The sequence below is a fragment of the Thrips palmi genome, unplaced genomic scaffold (genome assembly GCF_012932325.1).
Source record: "Thrips palmi isolate BJ-2018 unplaced genomic scaffold, TpBJ-2018v1 HiC_scaffold_15, whole genome shotgun sequence".
NCBI lineage: Eukaryota > Metazoa > Arthropoda > Insecta > Thysanoptera > Thripidae > Thrips > Thrips palmi.
Genome location: NW_023144624.1, coordinates 972,649 through 988,711, shown reverse-complemented (window position 1 = coordinate 988,711; position 16,063 = coordinate 972,649). Strand labels below are relative to the sequence as shown.

Genomic DNA, 16,063 nt, shown 5'->3' with positions numbered 1-16,063 from the left:
CGTTTTTCACCCCCGCCCGCCCCTATCTGTCCATCACCGCCGCCCATATCTTGACCGTCGTGCCGCGAGCCGCGCCGAGACTTAGTTTCCGTAATAAATCCGCCTGAGATTTACGGTTGTTTGTGCGCGCTGATTTTGACTTTCTTTTTGGCGGCCCGGCCGGCGACTTAGAACCCAGGCTAAAAAAACCATGGTCGTCATGGTGAATTTCCATGGCCATAGGGCTGTTCCCCATGGTGGAAGTTGCCATCCCCATGGTTTAACCGGCTTCCCCATGGTGGAGGTCGGACCATGGGGAGAACCACCATGGTGCGGCGTTCTAGACCATGGTAAAGGTCTTCCCATAGTGATGGTCACCATGGTGGCGCTCGCACCATGGGGAATGTCGCCCTCCTCGTGCGTTGAAGTCTCCAGAGTTTATTCAGAAATTATCCGTAACTTTTATATATTTCGAGATAGAGTGACGCCGACAGCACCATCGTGCGTAGCATCGAATTTTGATCCGTGACCAAGGTGCCTGATGCTCGCAAGTTATAAGCTAGACACGTCCTTCATTCCCCATGAGGCAGTGCACCATGGTGCAGCCGCGCCCATGGTGCTCGCATCCCCATGGTGCACGCATCCCCATGGCTCGCATCCCCATGGCTGGCCTCCCCATGGTCCTGAACACCATGGGCATTTCTCCATGGGCAAAATCTTGTGACCATGGTGAATCACGGATCACCATGGTCAGCCATCCCCATGGCCCAGCTCATGGTTTTTTTAGCCTGGGAAGTGGTTGCCGGCGGTCTGGGTGGCGACCAGGGTCGCTAGACGAGGGCGGTGAGCGCGCCGCGTCCGTCCTTCCTTCAGTGTCTTGGGGTGGTTTGCCCGGCGGCCGCTCCGCCCTCGAGCCGTTCGAGGTCGCCGTCGTTGGGGCCGAGACGGCGAAGGGGACGGCCGCGGGCGGGGCCCTGTCTCTCTCTCTCCCCTCCATCTTCCATCCTCCGGGAGTCGGGATGACTAGTAGACCGCGCGAAGATTGCGAGATAGATAGTCCGTGCATCGGGAGGGGAAGGGAAGGCCGGGGAGTATGCCAATCGGAGAACTCCGTGCCGCCGGGTCTGTCTGGCTGGGCCGGGGGCTTGGGCGAGGCTAGCACTGCACCCCTCGGCTCTCTCTCTCTCCCCCCCCCCTCTCTCTCTCTCTCTCGACGCAGCGAGTTTCGCGCTCGCGTGCGTTTTACACCGTGTACGATCCTCTCGGCGTGTGCACGCGTGCGCACGTGTGTGTGTGCGGTGTGTGCGCGCGTGCGTGTGTGTGTGTGTGTTTGAGCGACGAGGGAAGTGGAGCCTGCAGCGGAAATGGCCGGAAGTAATCCCGGGACATTTACCACGGCTTTTGGCAAATCTTGAAGGCGGCCCATCCCCGGCCGGGGCTTCCATTCGTATTCCGGATTGAAACGTGGCCGGCATGCCGATGCATCGCGTGAGCCGTGCGTTCGGGCTTGTTATTGTTGTTGAATGCGTTCGAAATCGCGAACTTTTTTGAGAGACCTGTTGGAAAATCAGGCATTAATGGCAAAAAGGGGGGCCATGACCCCGCTGTGGCCGACCCCTGGCGTGCTCCTCATATCCGAGTGTGAAAAATGCGTCCCGCTGCTGCGAGGCAGCGAGGCTGCGACGCGGCAAAGCGTTGTTGTCGCTGTTATCAGTTGGCCTGTCCTCGGCGGGGCCATGGCCGGGGCCGGCCGGGGCCACGCGGCGGCCGTAACGACGAGCACCTGGGATTGTTGTTGCTGCTGATGGTGTTGCTGTTTAAATCGCTTGCCCGCAGGTGCGCGCGCGCGTTTAGCGCCTTAACGGCCGCGCTGGAAACCCACTGCAAAAAAAAAATGAACGAAATCCTAATCTTTTAAATATGACCACGATTCGCGCGCACAACTGCAGTGTGTGCCTCCTTGTTTGGGGCGCTCTGTTCCTTCGCGAGGCGCAGTGAATCACGCGGCCCGGCGGGGCGGTGCAGTACATTTGCCAACAGTAGACGGATGCGGGCCGCGGGGGTTGTTGTCGCATCATTCTGCCGCCGTTTGTCCCGGCGATACGCATCGCCTTCTTTATTTTAAGTGGCGCTCCGGCTGCCGCCCGCCCCGCCCCGCCCCGCCCCGCCCGGTCGCGCGTCGCCCCGCGATGGCGCCGCCAGAACTCTTTCTTGTGCCGCCTGGCCGCCAGCCCGGGCGGCGGCGCGGCGCGGCGGGCGGTCGACTTCGGGGGTAACTTTTCGCTCATGAAAGTAAATTAACTTCCATATGGTCGTAATTCAGGCAAGTTTTCTCCTGGGCGGGCCGCGGCGGTGTGCGCTGGCCGAGGCACAATACACAAGCAAAGCGATGTCGGGGCGGCCCACCGGGGCCCGCGCGGCGGAGGGAAGGAAAAAGGTGAAAAACAGGCAAATTGGGGTTCCTTGCGGCCGAGATAGGCAAACTTGCGGCAGTAAAGCTTAGCGCCGCGCTTCCTGTGAGCCGCTTTTGTCTGGCAGTCTTTCTGCCTGCCCGTCTGTCTGTCCGTCCCTCCGACAGGCGGTTGCGTCACCCAGGCGTATCGCTTTCAGATGGGATGGCCCACCTGCGACACCGCGACACGGATACACGGACAGTGTGACTTTGTTGTCTGCCCGGACTGCCAGGCAAGGTAACGATACTTGGCCTGCCTGTCTGACGTTTCACGTTGGATCTGTCCGTCTCTCGGCCCGGCCCTCCGTTCGCCCTGCAGGCGCGGATCCAGGGGGAGGCAAAGCCTTGGGCAAAGCCTTGGGCAAAGCCTTGGGCAAAGCCTTGGGCAAAGCCGCCTGGAAAGAAGGCAAAACGCGGCGAAAAGTCGCACTTTGTCGCTGTAAGTGGGCCCCTTTTGCGGCACCCCCCACCACTCGCCCTGCAGGCGTCCGTCGCGCTGACTAATGAGTGCGCGGTGACATACTGTGACACACTGTGAATCGACGCTGGACGCGCGAGCCGCGTCCCCGGCCGTGCCGCACACATCGTGTCCACAATACGGCGCACTGCCCTCGAAAAAAAACAAAACAGCAACATGAAAATCAACAGCCCGTCATCGGATCGATGTAAACTCTTTATTGTTATTAAACCCAACACGGAGAATGCCGACATGCCGACACCGCGAGTCCCTCGATAACACAATCGCGTTTTTTTTTGCTGTTTTTTTTACAGCACTCAACAGTCACAGTGCACGGTTGGCAACGGTCTTCATGCCTCTTTTTGTCTGTTCCAGGTAAAATCCAGTCGCCCAGTCGCTTTCGCCCGGCCGGGAGGGCGCGTATTTGTGAGTGCCGCGAGGCAGAGCAGAGGGGTTTGTTTTCTTTTGCGCTTTTTAGAATTTTATCCCGTTGCTGCGCGCTGCGCGGCTTGGGCCCATCTCGGGGCACGTCAGTCACTGCTTCGGGCGGGGCGCGGGGCACCTGGAGGAAGCGCTTGGCGCGCCAACTGCTGATAAAAAAGGGAAAAGAGGGGAAAAATCACCGAAAGCACGTCGGGGAAAATTGAAAAGTGGCATAGCGAGGAAGGGGCGGGGAGACATCGCTGGCGAGGGTGGCGGAGAAGGGGAGAGTGGTGGAGGATCTCATGAATTTCGTCATCGCTCGCGAAGACACTGGCTCGACTCCCCGCCGCGCCCTGGATGGGCCTTTTTTTTCTCCTCATGTGCGGCGGGCCGGAATGGCAGATACCGCACAAAGGCTCGCGGCGCGCCCCGCCACGCCCCGCCACGCCCCGCCGTCGCGCTGCAGGGGCCGCAGCCTCGCATTTACATGAGGAAGTGAGTCCTCGCGCTCGCCGCGGCAGCCCGCTAAGACGAAGGTCCGCGGTTCGATTCTCCGCGGGGTGCGCTCCAGACTTGCAAGTAATTTCATGGCGGCTTTGCGTTTCCAGCCCCAGAAGGCAACAGAACTGTGACGCTTACACAGTGATCGAGCAGGGCGCTGCCCGCTGCCTGCCGGCTCGTCCGTCCCGGCTGGCGGGCTGGCTGCGCTGGCGCCGGGCTGGCAGCTCGTCTAAACTGGACGGCGCCCCGTTGCCTTGTTGCCCGCGGCCCCGGGGCCCCGCGGGGGCAGCAGGGGTCACGCCCAGGCACGCCAGGGCAGCGAGGGCGGCCAGGGCCCCGCCAGGAACCGGCCTTGCTGCTCATCACCTGCCGGAGGAAGTAATACGAAAAGAAGCGCACGCAGGCAGTGCGGGGGAGTGGGTGCGCCCGCGGGCTGTTTCCGGACGGCGGTGCTCCGTCTCTCTCGCACTCGCGGCCTCGCGGGCCGTGCCGGGGCCGTGCCGCTCGGGTGCGAGAGAGACGGAGGCGGGAGAGCACTGCCCGGGATGAGCCTGCTTGCGGCGCCGCAGCGCACGTCCCGCCTTAATTGCTCCATCGTTTAATTATATCCGTCCCGACCGTCCCGACCGCCCCGGACGGCACCTGGGGGCCCCGCCCGGCCCCGCCGCCTCGCAGGTCGCCTCGCCTCCTCCTAGTGCTGCCCGTCCTCGTCCTCGTCCTGCCCATCACGCCGGGTGGCTCGGCTTATCGTCTCAACGGCCGGCCGGTCCGTTCCGAATGACGGCTTCGTCGCTGTCTTTATCGCACGCCCAAGGGACGCCGCGTGAGTGCGACAGAGACAGAGCCACGAAGCGATCCTTGGGAGTCGGGAGGCTGGTCCGGGCCGGTCGAACGCGCCCCGCCTCCAGGGACCCCCGCGACCCCCGTGTACCGCGCTGCCACGCTCGCACGCAGGCGGAGGCCAGGCCCAGGCTAGGCCCGCACGACCACCACACCGCCAATCGCGCCATCAGGCCGCGCCGGCCTCGCCAAGGCCCGTGAGATGTTAATGAGGACCACCAACAGGTGGCGCTGGCGTCGTCTTGCCCCGGCCGAGGCCCCGGCCTGGCCCGGCCTGGCTTGGACGACGAGCACTACAGTGGTGATGATTATTATTCGCAGAGGCCCGTCTCTGTGCTGACTGTCCCGCCGGCCTGTAGTGTTGGGCCGGGTGTGCGGGGCCCGCCCTGGGCCTGCCCTTGTTCTGCGCCCTCACTACGCCTCGCGCCTCGCCCAACTCTCGGACTGGCTGCTGCTGGTGCCGCACCGAACCCCCGAGGCACATGCCAAACTTCACAAATCCTCTTACATAAAGTTTGCGCGCATTACACGCTCGGGACGGGGCAACCCACTCGGCACTGCCGCTACACTTTTCGCTCTAATTGCTATATCAGTAGCGAGTCTGCGAGCCCCCTCGCAGTGTACTGTGTTCGAGTTGTGCGCTCGCGCACGCCCCGCCCGGCCCCGGGTTCGAATCCCGCCGGGGCCTTTCCGTTTTCTCCGGGTCGGCCGGGTCGGTCCGCCCGACGGCCTGACCCGGGCAAGTGGGTTCAGTGAAGCTGCATGAAAGGCAGTTTTGGTCGTCCGGGCTGCCGCTGGCTGCCCTGCTGCCGCGCCATTGACTCACCTCGCTCGCCATCGGCCAGGTCGACCGGCCTTATTGGACCGCTACAAACAGGAGAAGGGCCTGGGACGGACGGACGGACAGACAGACAGAGGAAAGAGTTCGGTGAGTGTGTGCCAGCCGTCCGCGTGGCCGCTGCCCTACCACTCCGTTGCCAGCTTATAAACCCCGCAGTGGTCCCCTTACCTCCCGCCCTCCGGCATAAAAGCTCCCCTCGTGCGAGGCGGTGCCGGGTCGCCCCGGATCGCCCTGGCCGGCCGAGGCCGGGGCCTGGGGCTGCTGGGCAAGGGGCTCGCTGGGCCAAGGGCTTGCCCTGGGCTTGCCCACCGCAGCAGCCCCGATTTGTGTCCCTAATTCGGGGCTTACCACGTCCTCGGTGTCGGTCCACATCGCCTGCCCTGCCACCCTCACGCCGCGCACTCGCCAGAAATATATACTCGGGTTGGATGGTAGTGTACAATCAAAGTTGACGGAAGATAAACGCCGCCGTGACGGAGCCTTGCCTCGTTGGCGCTGCCGATAAACGCGCTTCGCTACGCGCGCCTCGGCCTCCGCGAGGCCAGGCGCCGTCCGTCGCCCTCGTCCGGACGGAATGTTATCCTGAGATGAGCCCCGCCCCGCCCCGCCATCCCCTTTTAATTGGCTGAGCGTAACGCGGGCCGACAGCGTAAACATTTCATTACGGCTGCACGGTGTCGTGTCCAATGGACGTCGCCGACGACACCATCAGCGTCGTCATCCCGAACGGCGCGGACCTCGCCTGCCGGAAGGGAAGGGAGAGCGAAAAAATAAATTAAGTGGGCTTCTTCCAGTGGGGCGGACGCACGGCGACGACGACGGTCACCGAGTCGCCGGAGGGTTGACGTCGTCCCTCGCTTCCGCCGTTGCACGGCGAGCTGGGCGAGCTCGGCTGGCTCGGCCCGGCCTTTTAGTTTGGAAGTCGAGCAGCCCTGGATTTGCATTGGCTGCAGAGCACTAGGTGTGGGGCCCACACTGTGGGGCCCGGGGCGCAGGCGGCAGCGCCGGCAAACTCTCGCGCCGCTCCTCTCTCCTTATTAAAGGCGCGCAATCGTTGGCATGCCGGGCGGGGCGGGGCGGGCCGGGCCGGGCCGGGCTGTAAACAACACTTCTCGCTTCGATTTGTCTCTCCTCTCGTCGCTCTGGCGGGCCGGTCGGGCCGGGCCCGCTGCCTGGAGGACTGCCTTGCAAATTGGGTATTGTGTGTGAATAAAGTGGGGGTGTCGGACAAACTCTCCGGTGCGCACCGGAGTGCACCGGAGTTTTGCCCGATAGCCCCATGGGGGAATGGGAAAAAGGGGAGGGGTGCGGTCCAGTGTGGGCTGCACCGGAGGATCTGTCCGCTAGCCGCGGGGGGAGGGGGGCAGGGGGGGGGAGAGGGGGGAAGGGGGGGGGGGGGGCGGGGGGAGTCGGGGGGTCCCCCCCCTCGGGGGGTAGTGGTGGGGAGGGTGGGGTGCTCCGTTCCCCCCCGCCCGCCCCCCTCCCCTGCTCGGTCGCCTCCGCGCGCGTGGGGGTCTGTCCCCGTCGCCCCGGGGCGGGGGCCCCGGGCGTGCGAGAGAGGGGGAAGTATCGGGGGGTGGTCGCGCCCCCCCCCGGCCCGGGTGCGGGCCCTGGGGCTCCGTCGCTCCGGGGCGGGGCGGCCCGCGCGTGCGAGAGAGGGGGAAGTATCCCCCGGTGGTCGCGCGGGGGGCCCCGGCTGCGGGGCCTCGCGTCTCCGTCGCTCCGAGGGGGGGCGGGGCGCGCGTGCGAGAGAGAGGGAAGTATCCCCCGGTGGTCGCGCGGCGGCCCGGCTGCAGGCCTCGCGTCTCCGTCGCTCCGAGGCGGGGGGGCCCCGCGCGGCGAGAGAGAGGGAAGTATCCCCCGGTGGTCGCGGGGCGGCCCGGCTGCGGGCCTCGCGTCTCCGTCGCTCCGAGGCGGGGCGGGGCGCGCTTGCGAGAGAGAGAGGGTGGCGGGCGCGGCGGGGCTAGGCTCTCCCGGCGTCCCTCTCACCGTGCCCTCTCACCGATTGTCGCGCGGGCTGTCATCTCATTGGCGGGCCGTTCGGACGGCGGTGCTGTCTACCTCCTCGCGGCGCTGCTGCCCGGCTCCCTGCGCGCGAATCTCGACAAGTATGAACTTGTCGAGCTCTGTCGGCGAGCGTCCCCCCTCCCCTCCCCCTCCGATGATTCCGCACGTGTCGCGCTCCGACGCTCCCGCTGCCCGGCTCCCTGCGCGCGAATCTTCGAGGGCGGCATCACCCCGGTGACCCCTCCAGATCTTATCGTGCGGCGCGTCCCGCCTCGGCTCCCGGATTTTGCGTCGGACTGGACCTGCAGCTGTCGCCCCGGTACTCATCACGCGGCGCGTCCGCCCGTAACGGTGGGTGTGGCATCATTTCTCCCGACCCCCGTGATGTTGACCACTCCAGATCTTATCGCGCGGCGCGTCCTGCTTCGGCTCCCGGAATCTGAGTAGGACAGGACCCGCAGCTGCCGCCCCGGAGCGAATCGACTTTATGGCACCGGCCCCGATCGACTTTATGGCACCCGCCTCCTGTCTTGCTGCTGAAGGGGACTCGACCCTCGCGTGTGGCTTCCGGATGAAATATTTCACCACCGACTGGCTAAAGGGTGCGTCGAGTGCTCCAAGCCCGTTCATACGCTTGACTTGGACTGTGACTGTCGTGCCGCGAGGGCCCTTCGCTGGAGTCAGGAGCATCCCAGGCGGACCCCGACGCGGCGGATTCGGGTGCGAGCAGTGGGGCGAGCGAGGGTGAGGACTGACTCTCGTCCCCTCCCCCTCCCATCCCCCTCCACTGCTCCGGGTCCGCTCCTGTCCGTAAAGCCTGGTGCATCTCCTCTCAGCCGCCGACTCTCCAACGAGCCCGCCCCAGGTGAGTGTGCTCTCTCGCTGCTACTGGTGCGCGCGTGCTCTGTCTCCTGACCGGCGCGTGTGAGTGTGTGTGTGCGTGCGTGAGGGTCGTAACGCCCTGACGTGTTCCAGGGTGCGTCTCTCTGCTGTCCGACGGTGATCTCGGCGCCGTGGTCCCGCCGTTCTCCTCCAGGTAGGTATTAACGGTTCCGCGAATGGACCCGTCATCTCCCTGAGGCTTCGTGTGTGTTTACTGCCCCCTCCCCCCGCCCCGCCCCGCGGCCTTCTGATGCGAATCTCTCTCTCTCTCTCGATTCCAGAACATGGCCGGCCCGACGTTCCGATGCCCCGAGTGCGACGCCGTCCTCGTGTCCGCGCTTGCCCTGCAGCGGCACGTGGCGTTTCACGACGCCGGCCCGTCGCTTGCTGGCCCGTCTCGCTCGGAGGCGCCTCCACCGCCGCTCCCCGCCGGCGACCGCGCGCCGCCTGGCGCCCTCCGGCCGCGCCGTCTGGAGTGCCCCGTGTGCGGCCAGGACCATCCTTCCTATGCCCGCTTCAAGCAGCACCTGGATGCTCACGAGCGGCAGGAGCGGCAGGAGCGGCAGGAGCGCTCCAGGAAGTCGAAGCAGCCGTCTGCCCCCTGCGACGTTTGCCGCAAGACCTTTGCCACCCCGTTCAGCCTCCGTCGCCACAAGGAGCGAGTGCATGAACGCCACCACTGCGTCCGCTGCCGGTCGTCCTTCGCGAAAGTGGGCGCTCTTCACGCTCACTACCGAGAGAAGCACGGACGGCCTCGAGCCTGCGACTTCTGCGGCAAAGTTTTTGACTCTGCGTCCGCCTTTCACCGTCACGAGTGCCTGCGCGGCCGCGATCGGCACCTCGTGTGTGAGTGGTGCCAATACTACTGTGGGACTCAGGGTGAGCGCTCCTTCCACTATCTGCACTGTCGTTGGCGGGCCCTCCTCATCGAGCCCGACGAGGCCCAAGTCTACCAGGAAGGCGGCGCTGTCGCCCGTGCCGCGGCTGTTCGGGGACGGGACGAAGGCGATTCCGACGCCGAGGATGAAGACGAGGAAGAGGACCCTGCCGAAGGAGAAGAGGAGGAAGAGAATGAAGAGGCCGAGCCGTCTGGGGAGGCCGCTGCCGAAGAAGGGGCTGCCCCGCCCGCGTGGACCAGCAGCTTCGCGTTGCAAGGCTCGGCGGCGGTCCACACCCTGCCCCTGGAGCAAGAGCCTGACCTCAACGCCGTCCTCCTCAAGCACAAGCAGCGCCTGGTGTCCAAGCTGAAAGCCCTCGTTCAGCAATCCGTTTCGGGCGTCAAGTGGTGGCTCGTTGCCCGAGTGGATGTGATGAGAGAGGTGCCCGGTGAAGACGGCTCCGTTCAAGTGGAGCAGGAAGAGCGGTCCCTACGCAGTGGAGCCCAGGTGCTGCTCAACGTGCCCGAGACTGTGGAGGGGCAGGTGGAGGTCGCGATGATGGAGGTGCTGGACAATGGTGACAGCATGCTGCTCGAGGGAAGCTCGTGGGTCGTTGGCGAGGTGCACGCGCTCGAGCTCAACGTCGGCACCTACCAGCCCCTGAAGGCAGGGGGCAGTTACATCCCCCTCCCTACCTGGTTGGAGCGTAAAAAGTGTCTCATCAACATTCGTAACGCTGAAGGTAGCCAGGACTGCTTCCGCCTTTCGGTTGTGGCCTCCCTCAGACTGGATGAGCCCCTTGAGCATCGAGAGCGGCCTAACCATTATCTGCCCTTCGTGGACACTCGAATCAACACGGAGGGCCTGGACTGCCAACCCATGAGGGTCTCGGACTTGCCCAAGTTTGAGAAGTTGAACCCCGATATCTCCCTGACTGTCCTCGCCATTGTCGTGGACGAGCCCGACGATGATGATGAAGACGAAGACTCGGATGGCGAGACGGCTGCTGCTGCGGCTCGCGAGTTCCTGCCGGCGGGCGCCGCTGCCGGAGGGGAGGAGGGAGAGGATGAAGAAGAGGAGGAGGAGGAGGATGAGGATGAAGATGAAGAAGAAGAGGACGAAGACGCTCTTCCTCCGCACCTGAGGCCGAAGGCCCCGACCCGTTCTCCTCCTGCCCCCCGCGCCCGACGGACTGCTGCTGTCGCCGACCCCGACGATGAGCCTGTCGACCCCACGAAGCAACCCAAAAACCACCACATCATCGTCAAGTATAACACACGTCAGAAACGTCGACATCACGTGACTCTGCTGCTGATCCAGGATAAGGAGGATCCGCGGAAGAGCCACTACGTCCTAGTCAAGAGTCTGCACACGTTTCTCGGCAGCCTGCGGAAATCCCGGAACGGCCTGTACTTCTGCTGCTACTGCTTGGGAGCTTTCAAGAAGCCTGACCATCTGGAGGAGCACGAGGAGCTCTGCAGGACGTTTGGCACTCAGAAGATCGACTACCTGGGCGGCTTCGCCTCGTTCGATCGCAAGGTGTGGCACCGCGTCCAGCGGTCGCCGTTCACCATCTACTACGACCTGGAGGCGGTGCTCCCCGACGTTCCCGAGGACGCCCAGCGCCCGCAGCGACCCGGACAAGCGCCCCGCCGGACCCGGCGGACTCAGGAGCATAAGGCGGTCGCGTTCTGCCTCGTTGCTGTGGATTGGGAGGGCAATTTCGTGGAGATGGTGACCCGGCATCACGAGGACAGCAAGAAGCAAGATGTCACCCGCACCTTCATCCTCGAGCTGGAGGCCATGGAGGCCCGGCTCCACGCGAAGAGGCCCAACTTCCCCGCAAATCCTTCTCCCGAGCAGCAGGCGCGACATGACGCCGCCACCGTTTGCGATCTGTGCCAGGGTCCATTCCTGGAGGGTGAGGCCGCCAAACGGTCGCCGAAATTTGTCAAGTGTTTGGATCACGACCATCTTGTTAAGGAGGCCAATTATCGTTACAGTTTGCACGCCACGTGCAACTCGGCGATTCGAGTTAGGCCCTACACGGCGGTCGTGGCTCATAACGCGAATAGATACGATATGCACTGTATCTTTCGCGCTATGATCCGGCACCCGAGAATGAAGAGACACAAACTCTCGGTGCTGGCCAAAACGACTGATACGTATCGTTCCGCCACGGTTCATCTCAAAGATACAGGGAGGGCGCTCAGGTTCCTGGACAGTTTCCAGTTTGTGGCATCCTCCCTCGATGAGATAAGCCAGTCCTTGGCGGACGAGGACTTGCATTTACTCAAAGCGGTATACCCCGAAGAGGAGCATCAGCGCCTGTTGAAGCGCAAGGGGGTATTCCCTTACGAGTTCTGCAAGTCGCACGCTCAGATGGAGGCCCAGAAGGAGCTGCCGCCCCGGGAGGCCTTCTTCTCGTCTCTGTCGGGCTCGACCCCGAGTGAGGCTGACTATGCGCGGGCCATCGAAGTGTGGAACGGTCTGGGGTGCTCCTCCCTCATGGACTACTGCATCCACTACCTCCAGACCGACGTCATCCTGCTTGCCTCCTTCATGACCAAGTACAAGAAGCTGATCTTCGGCAAGTACGGTCTGGAGGTGGACCACTTCGTGAGCAGCTCGTCGCTCAGCCTCACGGCGATGTACAAGTTTACGGGTGCCAAGGTCCAGCGAGTGGGCGACCCCGGCATGCACGCCCTTCTGACCGCGGGTATTAAAGGGGGATACTCAGCCGTGCATAAGAGGTATGCCGAGGCCAACGACCCTGACACCCCCAACTTCAACCCGGACCTACCCCCTAGCAAGATTATGATGTTCGACATTAATGCGGTAAGTGCTCCACTGCGTTTCGTATCATTCCTATTTCGGCGCCCTCGTCTCACCCTCGCTGTTTCCTTTTCAGATGTATTCGATGATGATGGAGCAACCTCTGCCCTATTCCCACTATGAGTGGGTCGACCCGGAGGTCATGGCGGGCGTCCAGTGGGACAGTCTGAATGAAGAATCCAACATCATGTACATGGCCGTCGTCGACCTGGAGTACCCAGAGGAGCTCCACGATCGAGATAATGAGTTTCCGTGCGCCGTCGAGCGCTGCCCCGTGCCGGAAGAGTGGCTCTCACCCCTCCAGCGAGAGATGATGGAGGCGTGTCGGCTCCGACCCGCTCAGGTCTGCCAGCCCAAGCTGGTCTCCCATCTCGGGCCTCGGAAGCAGTACTTGGTCCACGGGCTCGCCCTGGCGGCCTACCTCAAGCGGGGTCTGAAAGTGACTCGCTACTATCGGGGCATTCGTTTCCGACAGAAGGCCTTCCTGAAGCCCTACATCCAGGACTTGATGCTGGAGAGGCAGAAGGCGAAACACAAGTTTGAGCAGCAGGCCTGGAAGGTGAGTTGATCGTGCCTCCTCCTCCTCCTCCTCTCCCCATCCGACTCGCCCCCATCGTCCTCCCTGCTGACCCCTGTCTCTCTGTCTCTGTCCCTCCAGGTGATGTCCAACTCCATCTACGGTCAGCTCCTTCGAAACCCCCGAAAGGACCGGAACCTGGAACTCGTACGCTCGGGAAGGAGGTTCCGCAAGCTCATGGCCAAGCCCACCACCATGGGTTTTACGATTTTCGGACCTAACATGGTGGCGGTAGAGCGCATGCCGACGAAAATCAAGATGAATAACCTGCCCGCGGCGGGTGTCGCCGTGCTGGACTTGAGCAAAAGACTGATGATGAGTCTTTACTGGCGGCTCAAAGACCAGTTTGGCGACCGTATGGATATGTTGCTGACTGACACGGACTCGCTCGCTGTGGAGCTGCGGACGCCGGACATTGTGGAGGATTTGCGACCTCTCATGGACATGCTGGACACGTCGAGCCTCCCCGCTGACCACCCTCTGTACGACGCTCGGTACGCTCGCGTTCAGGGCCGCCTGAAGATCGAATATGGCAGTCACCACATCGTCCGCTACGCGGGGGTAAGAAGCAAAGTGTACGCCCTAGATCTGACCTCCGCGTCGGGGCAGTCCGTCGTCTACAAGGCCAAGGGCGTCCAAAAGGCGGCGTTGAAGAGGACCGTGTCGTTTGAGGACTATAAGCGGTGCGTCTTTGACGGTGTGGCGAAGCATGTGACGTACAGCAGCATCCGCACGGACGGGCAGCACCGCCTTTTCACGGTTCAACAGACGAAAGTGGGGCTACAGAATTTCGACAACAAGCGGTACATTGAGGCTGACGGTATCCGGACCCGCGCCTTCGGCTACGTCCCTCCGGAGCGGCGTACCCAGGTAAGCTAGGCGGGTAGGGAAGGGTGTGTGTGTGTGGGTTCGGGGTGCGCGGACGTGTTCTAACGCCCTCGTGGGGGTGCGTGTGTTTTGCAGATGTTCTGGGAGGACATGGACGAGGCCCATATCGACCAACATGTGAGCCAGGTGTTGCGAGAAGAGGCGAGGGTAAGTCCGCCATCTGTCCCTCCAGGACGTGGCCGTGTTGCTCTTTGGCTCATTCCTTCTATTTCCGTCTTGCAGGACGATGGCGGTTTGGATGCCGAGGACATGGAGCTGTTGGACGTCTTGATGGCCCTGGCGGACCAAGCGGGCTAGACGGCGGGGGGTCGATGGGCCGTTGCGCCTCCGACCGTTGACGACGACGACCCTCCCCGGACCCCTAGCGGCTCCCCCACATAACCGTTCCGAGCTGACGGTTGACGATGAGGGGTCGAGGGAGAATGTGGGGGGAGAATGGCAAGCTGGCCCGGGCAGATGGTCGCATGCGGGCGGCATGCCCCCCTGCCTCCCCTAGGTCCGTTGGTTAGCACGCATGGCGGTTGACATGATGCCGGCTGGGGTCAACCGTCATGTCCTCTAACCCCTCCCTGCTGTTGTTTCAGGATGAAGGGACATAACGACCCGCCCATGAAGGATGACGGTTGGCACCCTAACGCTCGCTGCCACCGTGGCGACGGTTGGAATCGACAGCTGCTCGACGCCCTGGTGAGTGTCTCTCCTCACCCCTCCCGACCGGGACCCCTGCTCCTTGCAGACTCGAGCTGACGCCTTCTAAGTATTCATGTCCGTTTCCAGAGTGTCGGTCCGCATCGGCCCGTGATCAGCGCTGGCCGCGATCGTGGCCTGACGGCATGAGGACGGACGTTGAGGGCCCTAAAGGCGCGCCGCCGCCGCCGCCGCCGCCGCCGCCGCCCCGGCCGGTCTGCGAGTCACAACCGGTCTGCGAGTCACAACCGGTCTGCGAGTCACAACCGGTCTGCGAGTCACAACCGGTCTGCGAGTCACAACCGGGCTGCGATTCACAACCGGGCTGCGGATCTTGACCGGTCTGCGGATCTTGACCGGTCTGCGGATCTTTACCGGGCTGCGAATCGCCGACATCGGGCTGATCGCCCACCCCTCGCACCCTGACAGGCTGCACTCGGCCCTCGACCGCTCGAGCCCCGCCCGGCTGCCGGCTGGACCGGGCAGAGGGTGGGGGTGAGGGTGAGCCGAGCCGAGCCGAGGAGCCGAGTCCATCCCCTCCACGCGAGCAGGGAAGGCGGCGGCCGATAAAAGCTCCCGGCGGAGAGGTGAGGATCACACTCGCATCCTGCAGTCTGCCAGAGCCGCTTCCCTGCTCGACCGTTCGCCGTCCTCACGACCTCATCCTTCTCCTCTCTCGCTGGTGAGTGTTTCCCTCCAGGTCCGCCCTTGCTCGCTACCCCCTGTCTGGGCCTCTGTGCTTATCGTCTGCGCCTTCGCATGGGTTTGCTTGTTCCAGATCATGGGGATGCGCTCTCTCGATGCCGATTGTTTGCGTGCCATGCGCCGCCTGGTGGCCGGACCCAAGGACCCCAACCGATGGGTCTTTGAAAAGACCTGGGACCTCAACCCTTCCCGCTCCAAGCGGTTGACGCTCGGCTTCGACCTGCTGCGCAAGCTGGACATCTGCACCGTCATTGAGAGCCCCTCCGGCCTGGGCGTGAAGCTGTCCGTGCTCGAGTTGCAACACCTTCTGACGCCCTCCATGCGGACCGACGTGTTCGAACACCTGGACCGCCCTCAGGCTGAGGGGGGCGTGAGCAGCAGAGCCGGCAACATGGAGTTCCAGTGCGTCACCCTGCGCAACGGAGAACCGGGGCTGCGCCTCGCCAAGGGTGAGAGTTTTGTGATTTTGGGGGAGGTGTCTTGCACCGCCCTGTACTATGCTGCTCCAGCCATCCTGCAACGTCTCGATCTGTTGGACTCGGTGGGAGAGTTGGGCGCGGAGTGGCTCGTGCGGAGCATGGAGGTGATGCGTGCCCAGGCCCGCAGCATGGGACAGCAGGCCCTGTCTCGTGAGAAAGAAGTGTACCCTGTGATGACCGCTCTGAGCGGCAAACTGGGCTCAGTCAAACTGATGGCGCCCACGCTCGATATAGAGGGAGAATTTATTTCAGACATGCTGTTCCGCCACAAGGAACTCTTTGCAAGAATGTTCATTGATTACATGCGATCTGACGATGGCGACGTGAACGCCGAGTCTGCTTGAAACCAAAGAGACTGTGATGGTGTGCCCATGTAGGTCCCTAAGGCTTGTACATAGACTAAGGTTTTTGTGTTTTTTTTTTTTTCTTGAGCCTCTGACGGCCATGTGTACAGAGATAGGGCCTTGTGTGTGTGTGTATATAAGCATTTGTATGTCGCCGCAACGGGCGAGCCCGACCATGTTCACCGAAATTTTGAATTATAAATACCCAACAAAAGAACATCCCATCTCTCTCTCTTTATTTCCTTTTCCTTGAAAGGCGGATGGAAAGGAGGACGGACAGAAAGAAAG

The 16,063-nt window shown here is 63.1% G+C and overlaps 2 protein-coding genes across 2 annotated transcripts in view; both read left to right on the top strand.

The window, feature by feature from the left end:
• Positions 1 to 16,063, top strand: part of LOC117641479 (fasciclin-3) — a 182,979-nt gene that overhangs the window by 128,267 nt on the left and 38,649 nt on the right.
• Positions 14,738 to 15,974, top strand: LOC117641482. Its single transcript, XM_034378849.1, has 2 exons — positions 14,738 to 14,929; positions 15,026 to 15,974. Exon 2 carries the CDS (start codon positions 15,029 to 15,031, stop codon positions 15,773 to 15,775), a length of 747 nt encoding a protein of 248 aa, XP_034234740.1. The 5' UTR covers positions 14,738 to 14,929; positions 15,026 to 15,028; the 3' UTR covers positions 15,776 to 15,974.